Here is a 14,762-nt window from a genome sequence, read left to right as displayed (position 1 = left end):
ACAACAGCTCATCTTGGTTCCACTTTAAAACGCTTGTAAATACAGGAAGACAAGCCAGATATATCCAGCAACGACTTATATTACCTATTTAGTAATGGAAGATTCAAGAGAATCTGGTTTGACAAGGAAGACTGGGAGCATGTTTTTTCTTGGTATGATGCAACAGCAAAGTTGCAACCTGAATCGAGAGCTGCAATACTTGTGTCAAGATATGGTTTTCTTTCCTGCCTCATTTGCTCTTCCAGATCTTCTGTTTTAGAGTTTGTGGAATGTCCTCAGTGCAGCGTTTCCAACTGCCATACGCGAACTAGACGCTCCTTCGCCAGGTTCCAAGTTCCCCCCCACAGACCATGTCTTTCCCAGTGCCTGATCCCTTTCCTGTATTAGATACTTTCCCGGTGTCAAGTCCTTTCCAAGTAACCGATAGATTCACAGCGTTAGGCTTTTTGCCAGTTTGAGGTTTAGGCTCCCTCCCAGTATCAGCCGTTCATAATTTTCTCTATTTCGCCGAGCTCAGGCATTCCTCCAGTTTGTTCATTGCGTCTCCTTCTAATTCCGGTGAGCGTATTAGGTCGTGACACTGGTCTCAGAGGGTTTTGCATTTCCCAGTACTAGAGAGGTAAGAATTATTGGAGTCGTTAATTTTAGAGACAGCGTAATTCAACTCATGTTCAGAGCAATCCAGAACAGCAGGATTGTTTGGAGGGCTTTGGGAGAAACAGGCCCCAGCTCTGCAGACAAACAGGTCACTATGTTCTGAACGATTATCATACTGTTTGCCTTGACAGATAGTGGACCATTTGCAATCCACACAAAAAGAATAATTGAAAGATCAACAGGCAAGCTTTTTGCCTGTGTGAATGAAAAGGTGAGTGGCGTCCTTGCTGACCAGATCAGAAACTAGCTTGTCGTTCCACCAGCTTCTGTACTGCAGTGTAATTAATTTATTTGCAAATTGCCTGACAGAGCAAGAGAACTTACAAATTATCTATGTATCTGTAGATATTATTGGACGCCTTGCTACTTGCCAATGCAAGAAAATATTCTAGATTCTTACATTGTTATAGCCTATAAATATTCTAGTCATAAATGATGCTGGAGAGCAAATCACTCAAGACAAAAGAAAAAAATTTCTCACAGCTTCTTAGCTGTTTGTTCTCTGTCATCTCTCTCTTATGTTGCCTTGCTGCCTCTTATGGAGAGCAGATTTATATTATCTCCACTTCAACCAAGCATCAGAATAAGGCAACAAGGGATCTGTGATATGGAGGAACAAAATTACATGACAATACTTAGTAGTTAGTAGAGAATTAGCCGCTGCTAAGTGTGACAGAGAACATTATTACATTATTTTCATCCAGGAAGCCTGACAGAAGGCATCCATGTTGCAGGGTAATTCTGGCTAGCTGTATTTCCAATGACAAGGAATGCCACAAATTATGAACATTGCCATGGTCTGTGACAATGGAGCAACCTGTGGATAGGCGATTGCCACTACAACAGGGGTGTGCTGTTATTGTCACTCCTAGAGAGCATTTGTTATGTTAGCACCTCAGGGGTTGTGTTGGGAAGAGAGCTCTAACACTACTTCTGGGCAGGAATTGTTTCATGGGGCCCATTTCACTGAAAGTGGAACTCGCCCACAGCAGTAGGTACGGAGTTGTGGCTTCCAGACTCAGCTTATTTAGTGCCTAGATGACCAGATACGCACAGTGATATTGCCTTGTCAGGGGTAATGAACGCACAAGGCTCAAGGAAGCTGTTTATGGCGCAGTCTGCCTGCACGAAGATCATCCTGGATGGAGGAGCAGATCTCAGGTTGAAGTGTAATGTGTTGGTTCTCAAATCAGGCTGCTTTCCGGGGATCCCTGACGCAGGAGAGCTGCAGAACCGAGCTCCCTATGGCTCACTCTACCGCTCGAGGGATCTTTTGAAAGCGTACTCGCTGCATCGTGCATCCCAGAGACAAGGCAGCCGGTGTCTGTGGGACTACTACTGAGGCCACGTTGTATGGAGGCAGCACTTGCTCCAGCGAGGTGGGTATCCAAAGTCAATTACCCCATCCTGATCGGCGGAAGGGAAGATGCTCGAAATGAAAGGCTGGTCGGGACACCCACGGGGTTATCGTCCAGAACAATCCCAAACCGATCCATGGAACGGCTAATCTTGACTAACAGGAATTGAGACAGCTCCTTAGCTGCCTTTTGGCCATCGGTTGGAAGGATGATTGGATCTTCAAATAGCACTTTTGAGTTTCTCAATCTCGTCGCCAATGTTGTGAGGGGACTCCAGGTGAAGGTGGACTGAATGGGGGGAAACACTGTGCCCATGACAGTGGTAAGCTCCATCATTTGCTGATTTCAGAGACGCTGACATCACAAAGCAGAATGCTCTGTTTTTCTTCCGTCCCGCGATAACTGGTGTTGGGAGGGCCCCTAAGCTACTTACCTTAGAAGGTATAGACATGATTGCTGTACAGTGCTGACGGATGGGAGGGGGATTAGCCCGTTTCCCTCATATTGTACAAAGGGACGCCACGAACGCATTCCTAGTAACTTAGTTGAATAAGGCAGCAGCATCCATCCTTCCTAACTATACCCCATTGGGAACCTCGCATACGCAGCATTATCTTCAAATAACATTTTCTGCATCCACAAATCCATGAAAAAGGATACAAGGGAATAGAAAAAGGGACCGTTCACCACGAAGTGAATAGGCATGATGACATTTCTCTCTTAGGATTACTTTGATTTTTTTGGTGTGCTAGACAAGTGGCATATCAAACATCAAACAAGGTGTGAAGGTGAAATAATAGAATGCGATTAAAAACACATGTGGAGATGGGGTGAAAACTAGGTTAATAAAAAAAGAAGTCCCCTAGACACGTACAAAGCGTAGAAAGGGCCAGCATATAGAACGGAAGAACTGGCCCTTTGCATGAAATTTCATCCCCCTGCATGTAAAAAACTCTATCCTAGTCTTGCTGTCCGCATAGCGCAATATGGGTATTCGAGTCTCCCACCCTTAAACAGAGATGACAAAGCAAGATCGAAACATACAGGCATTTTAAGGCGTGGCCTTGCTCATGCTAATGAGCCGCTTCACTCCAACCTACAACCATGCTGTCAGCACAATTTCCAGATGAGACACAAAGGTTAAACGTAAAAGGAGTGCATACCATCCAGTTTCCACATTCATCGGTCCGGTTTGTCAGGATGTCCAGGTGGATAGCTCGAGCAGTCTCATAGTCTCGCGCCTGCATGGCACGCGCCAGTTCGACCATATCCGCCACGGTGTTCGGCTTGAGCAAGTCCTCGTTGTTAAGGTGGTCAAAGAGGACGTTCAGCCGCCGTTCGGCATCATCAACTTGCGCTTTGAAGGAGGAAGGAGCACGGCCCTTGACACGCTGCATATCCGCGTTCAGGAGTTCATATATAGGCATGGCGTTCGCGGGTATGTGGGAGCGATCGCCCGGAGCTTTGGATAAAGGTTAGCGAATCAGAACCAAGAATAAAGTAGAGGTCCAACTTACGGTATTTCGTAGGCGCAGGCGGAGGCGGCAAGTCCTTCTTCTGTGACTGCGCCGTGCTCGGCCTTGAGCCTTGGGAAGGAGCTTGTGGCGGAGGCTGTTGGAATGAAGCAGTGGCACTAGGTGGTGCATACGGATTTGACACTGAAGGCTGCTGGAAGTGCTGTGGCGCACCCGCTTGGGGTGGGGGCGGAACAGCAGCTCTGGACACGGGCGGAGGCGTCGCTGGCTGAGAGGATGGAGCTGGAGCATACCTGTTCGACGAGGGAGGGCCAGACGGAGGGGCGTTGTAAGGAGAAGGGCCACGCGGTGCTGGCGGTGGTACACCCATTCCTGGAACAGTGGGCGGTGACTGGGGTAGTGAGGCGTACGGATTCGCAGGGGACGAAGGTTTTGAGAGTGATGGCGAATTCATACGAGGAGGGGGGGCAGGGCCTTTGGGCGGTGGTGGAACTGAACTTCGCTGTCCAGCCATGGGGGGTCCAGAGGGTGGAGGGCCTTGTGCACTCTGGGGAGATTGGTTAGGGAATGGAGAAGTAATAGGTGCGGCAGCAGCCGGAGTTGCTCTTCGTGATGTCGGAGGCTTCGTAAATCCTTCAGGCAGATCGTTCCATGCAGGGAGGTTCGTAGCCGTTGTATAGGTCGTGACCGGGGCCGAAGGCTGGCTGAACGTACGAGGAGGCGGGACAGAAGAACCAGGGGGTTGAGCACCGAAAGTTTGCGGAGGAGGACCAACGGCGGAGGCCTTCATCGGCTGAGGAGGCTGATATCCAGCGGGAGTATAGCCACCAGCAGCGATAGAAGCATATGGGTTCGTTGACTGTGTCACTGGTGCTGCCGCTGGTGCCGCCGTCGGGGGAGCATAGGGGTTAGTTGATGGCGCGGGGCTACCAGTAGTAAATGCTGGTTGAGGGGGCTGATAGATGTTGGACTGTGGAAGAGATCTGGAGCCAGCCCTTGAAGCAGAGGCAGCATGCGTTTGCGTCACGGTGGTCTTGGGGGCAGCTTGTCTCATCGCCAGCTTGATTCTGTTCCTTGCCACCTCCGCTTCTGGATGATTGTCCGGCACAAGGTCCAGGTACTTCTCTGCAACTTGCAGCCGCCCATGGGTTGCAGCAACATCAGCATATTCGACGTACTTGTCGTAAAGAGTGCTGAGCTTCCAGTCGGACTCCTTCTGCCGTTCCGTGTCCTGGAAGTTGGTGACCTGGCGGAAGATAGTCACCTTTTCAATCAGGCCTTGCAAAGCACGGATGTGGATGGAAAAGCTGGAGTCCTCGGGAGCATTGTCAACGCCCTTCTGCTCATTCTCACGAAGCTCATCGATCCAGATGGCAACAACTTTCTCCAGCTTGGAACCTGCCAGGTAACAGAAGGACGCATTTTTCCGGGCTGACTTGTCACCAGTGTTCCTGACTTGCTCCTCTATCCGGTCACCAAGAGCTTCGCAGAGGTCCGCGAACTCCTTGTCATCAGCAAAAGTGCAGAGAGCTGCCATGACCTCCTTCCAATTAGACAGATCAGCGTTGTGTACAACATCCCACAGATTCTTGCCCACAATAGACGCAAGCAAGCGGACGTAGCTGGGGCCTGCGGCTTGCTTCGAGAAGTAGACTTCTTGTGCCTTCTCAATGCATTTTTGACCTCCACAGATCGCGATCATGAAAGCGTCCGACAGGCGGTCCTCTTGAAGAGCGACCTCGAGTGCCTTCTCAAATTCTCCGAGAAGAAGGGCCCTTGTGATCCGCCTGTCTGCTTCGGACTCAGAACCAGTGTAGATCTGGAACGGGTTGTTGGTCCTGGCACCCTTGGATGCAGCCAAGTCAGTCAAGAAGCTGTCTGCTTCCGCACTCGTGTCGAAAATAGAAGTCAGTCGCTTATGTTTCTTCGCGCCCGGCCCGCGGGATTCCTTCTCAGACACTCCATTAGTTTCTTCCTTTTCCTCCTTCTCTTCCTTCTCTTCCTTGTCCAGTCCAAGCTTGGCCAACCCATCAGCTGCCTCGTCGACCTGGTTTGAGAACCCGAGGTAATCCACAAGCCCCTTTCTAGGGTTGTCAGACATCAGAGTCTCTATGACCTTCCAGTCGGCTTTCTCCTCTTCAGTCTGTGCACTGGCGATCCTCGATTCACAGATGCCTCGAATGTCGCCCTCCTTAAGTGCATTCTCGAAGCTCTCAGTTGCACTGCCGACAGCAGAATCCACCTCGAACGGAGTAATCTTGATCTTCGAGGCACGCTGGCCCTTCTCAGCCAACCCAACGGAAACAACCCTACCTCCAAAACCAAAGGATGCCGTAGAAGGACGCTCTAGCCACTTGGGGGCCTTTGACAATGAGAATGTGGAAATCTGGGGTTGAGTCTGCGCCTTCGCGAAGAAGTCCTCGCCATCGAGGGCCTGGTTTTCGGTCGCAAGCGCCTGAGCAGCCTCAGTGCTGGTGTTCTGGATAGTCTGAATGGAGATCTTTCCGTCGAACGAGGCAGTAGCGAAGAAGTTGGGGTTGTGAGGGTTCCAACGAGTTTGGAACGTCCAGTTCGTAACAACGGGAAACTCTCCATAAGCCTGGCCGGTCTGAGGGTTCCAACAGATCGTGCGGTTGTCCTTTCCGGCAGAAAGAAGGAGGTCCGGATCCTGAGCGCACCAAGACAGTGACAGCACACCGGATTCATGTCCTCTTAAAGTCCTCTCTGGGGCATGTGAATTTCGGAGATCCCAAACCAGAATCACAGGATCGGATTCCAGAGGCACGGCGGTGATCAGTTTAGTGGGCCTATCCGGGTCCCACGCCACGGCGCTGACAGCTTTCCTGCCCAGGTTATTCAGTGTCAAACTCTCCTTCTTAGTCTTAACATCCCAGACTGTGACGAAGCCAGCATTGCTTCCCGTGACCAGAATATGTGCGACCTTCTTATTCCAGTCCAAGCACTCAATGTCATCTGCACGGGCGGCGGTGTTTCCAAGCCGGAATGGGCTCTCGACATTGTTGAGATCGGTGATGTAGAGCTGCAAATCGATCAGCAGCTGTCCTTCCAGCACACAGTAGATTATTCTGGGAGCATACCTCTCCTTTCGCTCCTCCAGTGGCAAGGAGGTTTGAGTGTCTGGGGTTGAACTGGAGTGCCTTGATTGCCCCTGAGTGCTTCGAGCACCTCGAAATCAAAGGATCACTTTACGACATCAGTAAAACGAAGAGCTTACTTAATTCGGAGGGACGAACCTCGCTCCGCTGAGCAGTTTATCAGCACTCCATAGGTCCAAGGAGCCATTCTCCAAGGCACCAGCTATGACACCTCGAGTACTGTCATCGGACTCCGCCCAAGCAAGGTCGTTGAATCTGTAAACAAAATGCAGTCAGCAATCCGACAGCGCCATACAATCTAGACATCATCTTCAAAATCGCATACCCCGAGTCTGTGCCAATCTTGGCTGCTGGCTGCAACTCCGCAACCGCTCCCTCACGGTCCAGCCCGAGATCCCAGAGTTCAAGACATGTTTCATTTGAGAAATCGGCATCGACGGCGCCTGCACGAGTTCCGGTAGCAATAAATGGCGACGCCGCCCCGGGTGACCAAGCGAAGGTGGCCGTCCGGGGAATCTCCCTCAAACGAACCATGCTGATAATGAGGGAGCGAAAGAGATATAGAGAAGGGCGGTTACAAGCTTAACAAGAACGGGAAGAACGCGAGCTCATGAAATTAATTAAAAAAGAAGTATAATAAAGAGAGGAGGTACGAGGCAAGAGATCCCTTGTGACGAGCGCACCAAGGGATGTATGTTTGGTGAAAGTTCAAAAGCAAGTCAACACCAAATACCTCGAAGCATCCAAGGTGTCCTTCTCGATGCGATCCATCTCCTGGGGCGAGCCGGGGGCGCACTAGGCTCGCCAAACGCGCGCGCCTCCGGGCCATTCACGTGATATCAATCTTGGGCTGAGCAGACCCCGGGACGCCGACTTGGTCTGTCTCACGGCTTTCGCTGGCCCCGCCACTTGACCAGGCGCTGTTTTCTGCGCGTTCCTTGCTTCATGACTGAATGAAAAATCCTCGCTGGTCCTCCTGCCGGTATTCTGCACCATGACCGACGCAGCACGCCTCAAGAGTACGGTCTACGTGGGAGGCCTCGACCAGGCCGTCACCGAACAGACGCTCATGGAGGCATTCCTCCCCTTCGGCGAGGTCGTTGACATCACGCTCCCCAAGCCTGATCTCCCGTCTTCTACCGAAAACCATAGGGGCTTCGGTTATGTCGAGTTCGAACTCCCGCAGGACGCCAAGGAAGCCATCGACAATATGGACCAAAGCGAGCTGTACGGCCGAATCATCAAAGTTGCTGCGGCCAAACCGCAGAAGGACAGCAACGAGGGACTTGGCAGTAAGACGGCGATATGGGAACAGGTAAGTTGGGATCTACAGGCGCGCACTGCGAAAACAATTTACTGGATACTGACTACTGGGGTATATAGGAAGGATATTTGGCAAAGCATGCTGTCAGTGAGGAAGACAGGTTGGCTGCTGAACAGGCCAGGATGGCAGCGAACAACCGTCCAGAGGACCCAATGCAAGGATTAGAGGGACTAGATGTTGCAGGCCCCAAGCCGGAGTGAATGATATCTCAAAGTCAAGGGCGAAAAAGAAATGGGAGCGAAGCGATAGTAATATTGCTATTACTCCACCAAGACTCCTCAAACAGAGCCCTGCTATATACACATGCCACCAAAACGGTCTTGAGACTCCGTCACCCCGCGCACCTTCTGCAGATTCAGCTTCCCGTCAATACTGCAGGTCCCCGCACACCTTGGTAGCGGGGTCGCCCTCGACATCGAAAAAGATCATCAATAGTACATTTAGTGGACGCGGTCCTCAGGCTTAGTGCGGGACAGACGCAGGGTCTTGTCTGTCAGCAGCTTCTTTCCGCCGGAGTAGATCGCAGCACCGACGGCGACGCTGATTGTTGAATTAGCTCGGGTGAAGGGAAATTTGGAGGAACAGCAGCTCCGCTTTGCCATTGAAGAGCTGAAAATTGGGATAGGGCTTACCAAAGAACCATGCCTGTTGTAGATAGTCATTAGCGAACCGATTGTCTTAGCTAGAAGAGAAATTCAAGGCCGACATACCAAGAGGAATCAGCTCTGGGGGAATCTTCTTCAAGGTCCGGATACGCTGGGAGATAGTGTGGGCTGGCAACCGGGGTCAGTTCAGTCCTCTGTCAATTGGCCATAGCAATAGCATTGATCGCAAAGACCAAAGGGTTCGTACCGCTCTGGCTCTCCTTCTGTGGGGGCACGTTAGCACGATCCAGACAGAAATCGTCGCTTCAAAATGGCGGGCCGGACTTACGGGAGCTGGGTAGAAGAAGGGCCGGGAGGCCTGCATTCTCAGCATGCGGGTGGGATACATGGTGAATTGAATTGGAGGTAGCTGGTGGGAGAAGGCTCTTCGGGGACGCTGTCGCGGTGGTGACGTGAAGCTTTCGAGGTTGAAGGGAGGAATGGATGTCGTAGTTCGGGTGTTTAGGAAATCATGCGCCACGAGTGGCTCGCTAGCCCGTCTGCGGCGAATCCGGCTTCACAGCTCCGCCGGTCATTCCACCCGCAACCACCCAACCTTCTCTCGAAACGTCCTTTCTTCGGTGCAAGCTCTCCTCAACCACCGTCCTCCCTTCACGACCCCGACCACGCCCCGCCTCGAAACGCCTCAATTGTCCTCTCCCTCCTCCACCAGTCAAGATGGGTGCCATTCCTGAAGCCGATCCCGATGAGCCCATGGAGACCAAGCCCTTCAAGTTCGTGACAGGTGAGCTCTTCCACCCTGTCTGCAAGGCCCAATGGCTGTGAAAAATGTATCAATGCTAACTCCAAGACAGCTGGTATGTACAGGACACCACTATCATCGACTGCAGGACGGACCCGACAGCCTAGTCGCGACCGGATGCCCCCATGAACCTCGCTGACCTTCCGGTTCAAACAGGTTACGACGCCCGCTTTCCGAACCAGAACCAGTACGGCACCCTCCACCTTACTGTACTGCAATGATATCTGCTGACCCCATGCCCCAGGACCAAGCACTGCTGGCAGAACTACGTTGACTACCACAAGTGCATCAACGCCAAGGGCGAGGACTTCCGCCCATGCCGTCAGGTAACTCTCCCGAGTCTCAATAACATAGCCACCCTCCGGCATTGCGCTTCGCGATCCCATTTTACCTGGATGGTGATTGGCTCTTTTGTGGACATCGTTTGGTCTGACTGCGGAATAACAGTTCTACCTTGCCTACCGCTCTCTGTGCCCCAAGTCCTGGACCGACAGGTGGGATGACCAGCGCGGTAAGTATTCCTTGCGTCTGAATTCCCTCTATGCCACTTCACTCTGTGAAGTAAACATCTTGAGGGTTCGCCTCTGACTATCCGAACAGAGTCCGGCAACTTCCCTGCTCGTCTGAACTAGATCACGGATACCCGTTGTTGATCTGTTATCAAGATTTCACGCCCATGGCCCATGCTTCAGTGTGTCCAATGAAGCCGGGCAGAGCGCTCTGCCCGTCGTTTGGGTCTTTTTAGAGACGAGAGGAATGTTGTATATAGTATCGCGTCAGAGAATCGAACTAAAAAAAGAACCAGTTTTCTTCCACCTGGCCGAACCCTGCTTCCCTAGGAGACGCACGGATTATATATATCATTGTAGATTTACTTTACAGACTGCGATCTTTCCCCTTTCATCACATGCATTGATTTATTCCAGATCTCCGGGTACTTTTTCCTCCGGCTATGCGAAGCCTAGGCGAAGCCCTTCACGTGACCTCGCTTACGCCCTGATCTTCCTCATCTCCGAATCGCTTAGATCATCCGATCTCGGCAGTATCAAACGGGTCTCGGGCCAGAGGTCGAATTCGGAAAGGAACCATGTGCATGACGGCTTTCTGGCACGCTCGCTTATGCGAGTTAATGTCTCTTATTGCTTGCGCTGAATATGCTTTTTGGGGCTGACGATCTTTCCCCAGGAATGCGTAAACGAGTACTCCAGTTTCCGAGCCATGACTGGGCATAGCAATGGAATGATGACGTACCCTTCCCAGGGGCGCATGGACCGAGTACACAGCTGCCTTCTCGCTTCGAGTTTTGGGCATCAGATATGGATCATGATCTACGTGCAGGGTACCAGAACGGAGCAGAATGGGGGCCGTTTGGGGACGGACCTCCGCTGCTCGGCGATGTTCCTCTTGACATATGAAAGCCCTAAACGCTTAAGGGTAACTGATGTTTTAAACGAAACGAGCCGGATCACCGCTAGCATAGTTTGAAAGTTGAGATGGCACCCGGCTCTTGCGGTTGTACCCCAGAATGTTTCACTGATACGTACCCACCGATGCAGGTCCGGTTCTGATGTCGCCTGTGAACTAAACTGTGGGCAAGCCCTACTACCCTAAGACACGGATCTTCTCAAAGCTTGCAGTACCGTTAACGAATCGGTCAGGGCTTTTGATAGATCTGAAGTGAACATGTATGGACTATTCGGAGTCTATACATCTTATGAGATACGTAACGATGGCTGTTAATCAGGCCCAATGGCTACCTCAACCACTCTCGAAGGTCTACAGTAGCTTGCCATATCTTTCGGCACCCCCTCCCTGTCCAAGCCACCCACATTGCCGCTTTTGCCACATCTTGATCTGGACTTTCTTGGGTATAACACCTGTCATAGTGTCCGGGTACCCTCCAATGACTTCAAAATCATGTGGTTATAGAACAGCAATCCGCCAAGACAGTAGGTAGCAGTGGAGGGGGTGCCGAAAGATGTGGTAAGCTACTCTATGTCACATGTTGTCTACCAGAAGAATTTACCGATCCATACAGCAAGAATGGCTAGCTGCAAGGTCCAATCATGGCGGCATCAGGATCTGACCCCTGTCAGTGGGTACCTGCAGAGAAGTGAACTCGTCCAGGGGCAACTGCGATAACCGATCCCACCTTTGGAATTGGGCTACCTAACATGGGTAGGTCTATTTACGAAATGGAGACGTTGTCTCCGATGTCGTCTTACTCCTTGCGATGCTGGTTTCTTTTTGGCTCAGTCACATTCAGTCTGGACGCCATACTTTAGAGGCGTAAATCCCCATTTCCGCATCATGTATACAGGCCTTTCTTTACACCTCCAGCCTCTCGCTCAATATTTTAACTTAATATTAATCCGGTTTATACATCTTCTATACTTCATATTCATCATTTCACTCAAATTGGCTAGCGTATATACGGCTTGTCGGTTACCATGCGCCTCGCATCGCGATTGAGGTACGCCCTCGGCATATCTGCCGCCCTTAGTACTTTGGCAGCAGCAGATGTCTGCTCAACCCTCCAGACGCGGGGCGTCAAGGTCGACGCTCCCCTGAAAGTCAAATACGAGACCGAGGTGCACGACTACTGGTCAGCTGCCTGCGCCGATCTTCGTCCGACATGTATTGTCTTCCCATCCAGCGCTGAGGAGGTAGCGGATATAGTTCGTCAACTCCATAATACGGATGACCTGTTTGCCGTCAAGTCGGGTGGCCATATGCCAAACAACGGATTCGCAAGCATTCAGGATGGTGTACTCATATCAACGAAGGCCCTAAATAATGTTCAATACGATCAGGATACCCAGACGGCCGTCGTTGGACCTGGCCTCGCATGGGAAGATGCTCAGAAGGGACTTGAGGGGACAGGCCGCACTGTTGTAGGCGGTCGTCTTGGTGGTGTTGGAGTCGGGGGCTATATGCTTGGAGGTAAGCTTTACTGGAACATCCTCTCATGAGCACTGGAGTCTAATGTTTCATGTTTCATAGGAGGATTGAGTTTCCTGAGCTCTCAGTACGGATGGGCAGCGAACAACGTCGTCAACTTTGAAATTGTCCTCGCGAATGGTACAATTGTCAATGCTAATGCGAAGGAGAACACCGGTAAGAAGGTCCTACTATATATACTTTCTTCGTTGTGACTACAACTAAGCAACTCCAGACCTTTTCCATTCTCTGAAGGGCGGCGGCAACAACTTCGGCATCGTGACAGCATACACCCTGCAGACACATCCTATCGGCAAAGTATGTCTTCCTCCTCGCATACAACACATTCATTCCCCTTGGGAGTTTCTAACTGTCAGTAGGTATGGGGCGGCAACTACGTCTTCACCCCGGATAAGACTCCCCAGATCCTCGACGCTATCCGGGACTTCACCGAATACTACCCGGATGACAAGGCCGCCATTATCGTGACGAGCGAGCACGGAGCCTTGATCGACACCTGGATCATGTTCCTGTTCTATGACGGGCCTAGTCCTCCTGAGGGTGTGTTCTCCAATTTCACTGCCATTGGCCCTCTGAGCGATTCCACAAAGACGTGGGATGGCTACTATGATCTGGTCAGTTGACAACCCATGTATAAATCACCCCCATGGTGACTCGCTTCTAACGTATTCTGATTTTTTTGATATATACAGCTCAAAAACAATGACAAATTCATCCTGCAGTAAGCCACCCTAAACCCTTCTTCTTCCTTTTCATCTGATGAGAGAAGAAGCAACCGACTAACAAACTAATCGCAGCGGATTCCGCTACACCATCGGTACCGAAACGACTCCTCTCCCAAACAAGACCGTCGGAGCCGAAGTCATGCAGACACTCTACGACAACTGGTACAACACCACCGAGACGGTCCTCGACGTAACCGGCATGCTAGGCTCCATGGCCTTCCAGCCCATGCCGAAAACGATCACCAGCAAAGCGAAGGCTCTGGGTGGTGTAAGATTCCCCCGTCTTCCCCTTTCCCCCTTTGGCCTCCTAGATTCATTCCTCAACGATACACATACTGACATCCGACGCCAGGACCTCCTCTCCCTCCCCACGGACCAAGACTACATCATCATCGAACTCGACTACTCCTGGTCCTTCGCCGCGGGCGACAACCGCATCGACTTCGCCATGCAGAACACCTACACGGGGCTGAACTCCGCCATCGAAGGGTTCATCGACAGCGGCCACCTGCCCGACGTCTACCGCCCCCTTTTCATGAACGACGCGTACTTCCGTCAGGATTACTGGGGGAGGATAAAGACTGAATCAAGGGAGATGGCGCTGGAGACGAGGAAGAGGTATGATCCCGAGATGTTCTTTCAGAAGAGGACGAGTGGGGGGTTTAGGCTGGGTTGAATGAATTATCCGGATCAATTAGGTAGGTAGATAGAGGGGTTGATATTATGGGTATAGGGTGCTTGATCACTACCTAGGTATTGTCGATTATTATCATTGTGCTTAATGTTTATTAGTTTTTGTATGTATATGTACGCAGACATGCTTGCGAGCTTTCCACAGTGTTTTTTTTTTCTTCTGATCCAGTCTAAGCGTCAATCTTCCAGTGCTGGATCTGCACCGTTATTTATGTTTATTGCGATTCTGTTGACGTGTTTGGCATGTTATATATATATAATAATATGTACATAACGTATCTAACGGGATGTAATACATCTTGAAAAACTTTTATTCAGCTTCCAAGAACATAATCTATATCTATATATATATAGATATAGATATGATCTACCGGCATCGACTAGACTTTGTCTATACATTTACGAGGCTGGAACTTTCGACTAGCAGGTCCATGACAGGAAAGCCTCTCCCAAATGTCAGTGTCAGACAGTATCCAATTACAGAGACACATTTTATGTCCTGTACAGTACATACAAGTACACCTCTCAGTATTAGATCAGACCAACTGCGCAAAAGAAAACAGACCGCCGTACGGCCTAGCAATTCCCGGGCACCGCCGCCCAGCAAGCAACAAGAAATATCTATCCCCGTACGCCTGGCAAAGCACGCGCACCTCTCTCCCTGTCTATATGTCTATCTACCTAAGCCAGCCCTGGGTATTCTTCTGTGCAACTATGTACAATAGATGTGAAAAGAAGGCAAAGGAATGGTTTGTGCCGCATGTCCGAAATGGTTGATATCAGCAGCTCGACTCACAGCGGAGGTAGGGAGCTATTCCAAAAACACTGCTTCCATTTATTCGATGGAAAACGCAGGGCTATATGGCGACAGTCAACCGGGGCACGGGGCAGTCGATCGTTCGTGGGTCGAAACTTGGTGGGTTGAGGATGTAGGAAGGGAAAGGAAAGGGTCTGTTTAAATTGCCCAATATATGCGCTGCCGACATTAGTCAAGCAGGGAAAGGAAAAGGCACACCCAAGATTTCGACCCAATCAGCCTCTTCTTT

General features: G+C 50.8%; 6 protein-coding genes across 6 annotated transcripts; 3 read left to right on the top strand and 3 right to left on the bottom strand.

Moving 5' to 3' along the window:
• Positions 1 to 3,066: 3,066 nt before the first annotated feature.
• Positions 3,067 to 7,140, bottom strand: VTN00DRAFT_6864 (uncharacterized protein; the record flags this gene model as incomplete). The annotated part of the gene is made up of 6 exons (XM_069433547.1): positions 3,067 to 3,111; positions 3,179 to 3,477; positions 3,533 to 6,530; positions 6,589 to 6,694; positions 6,745 to 6,861; positions 6,932 to 7,140. The coding sequence occupies 6 exons, from the start codon at positions 7,138 to 7,140 to the stop codon at positions 3,067 to 3,069; spliced, it is 3,774 nt and encodes a 1,257-aa protein (XP_069286918.1).
• Positions 7,141 to 7,600: 460 nt separating this feature from the next.
• On the top strand, positions 7,601 to 8,130 carry VTN00DRAFT_6863 (uncharacterized protein; the record flags this gene model as incomplete). Its single annotated transcript, XM_069433546.1, has 2 exons — positions 7,601 to 7,921; positions 7,990 to 8,130. 2 exons carry the CDS (start codon positions 7,601 to 7,603, stop codon positions 8,128 to 8,130), a joined length of 462 nt encoding a protein of 153 aa, XP_069286917.1.
• A 240-nt stretch (positions 8,131 to 8,370) lies between these two features.
• On the bottom strand, positions 8,371 to 8,923 carry VTN00DRAFT_6862 (uncharacterized protein; the record flags this gene model as incomplete). Its single annotated transcript, XM_069433545.1, has 5 exons — positions 8,371 to 8,470; positions 8,563 to 8,575; positions 8,641 to 8,703; positions 8,783 to 8,798; positions 8,864 to 8,923. The coding sequence occupies 5 exons, from the start codon at positions 8,921 to 8,923 to the stop codon at positions 8,371 to 8,373; spliced, it is 252 nt and encodes an 83-aa protein (XP_069286916.1).
• A 91-nt stretch (positions 8,924 to 9,014) lies between these two features.
• Positions 9,015 to 10,082, top strand: VTN00DRAFT_6861 (uncharacterized protein; the record flags this gene model as incomplete). Its single annotated transcript, XM_069433544.1, has 7 exons — positions 9,015 to 9,020; positions 9,070 to 9,319; positions 9,390 to 9,443; positions 9,494 to 9,524; positions 9,582 to 9,663; positions 9,785 to 9,848; positions 9,940 to 10,082. 7 exons carry the CDS (start codon positions 9,015 to 9,017, stop codon positions 10,080 to 10,082), a joined length of 630 nt encoding a protein of 209 aa, XP_069286915.1.
• A 1,705-nt stretch (positions 10,083 to 11,787) lies between these two features.
• Positions 11,788 to 13,699, top strand: VTN00DRAFT_6860 (uncharacterized protein; the record flags this gene model as incomplete). The annotated part of the gene is made up of 7 exons (XM_069433543.1): positions 11,788 to 12,280; positions 12,341 to 12,454; positions 12,513 to 12,595; positions 12,658 to 12,912; positions 12,991 to 13,019; positions 13,096 to 13,291; positions 13,376 to 13,699. 7 exons carry the CDS (start codon positions 11,788 to 11,790, stop codon positions 13,697 to 13,699), a joined length of 1,494 nt encoding a protein of 497 aa, XP_069286914.1.
• A 14-nt stretch (positions 13,700 to 13,713) lies between these two features.
• On the bottom strand, positions 13,714 to 14,014 carry VTN00DRAFT_6859 (uncharacterized protein; the record flags this gene model as incomplete). Its single annotated transcript, XM_069433541.1, has 2 exons — positions 13,714 to 13,886; positions 13,987 to 14,014. The coding sequence occupies 2 exons, from the start codon at positions 14,012 to 14,014 to the stop codon at positions 13,714 to 13,716; spliced, it is 201 nt and encodes a 66-aa protein (XP_069286913.1).
• Between the last annotated feature and the right edge of the window lie 748 nt (positions 14,015 to 14,762).

This window comes from Thermoascus crustaceus, assembly GCF_041956765.1.
Source record: "Thermoascus crustaceus strain CBS 181.67 unplaced genomic scaffold VTN00scaffold_4, whole genome shotgun sequence".
Taxonomy (NCBI): domain Eukaryota; kingdom Fungi; phylum Ascomycota; class Eurotiomycetes; order Eurotiales; family Thermoascaceae; genus Thermoascus; species Thermoascus crustaceus.
Note: the sequence above shows the minus strand (reverse complement) of the source record. Positions and strands in the feature narration are given on the sequence as shown.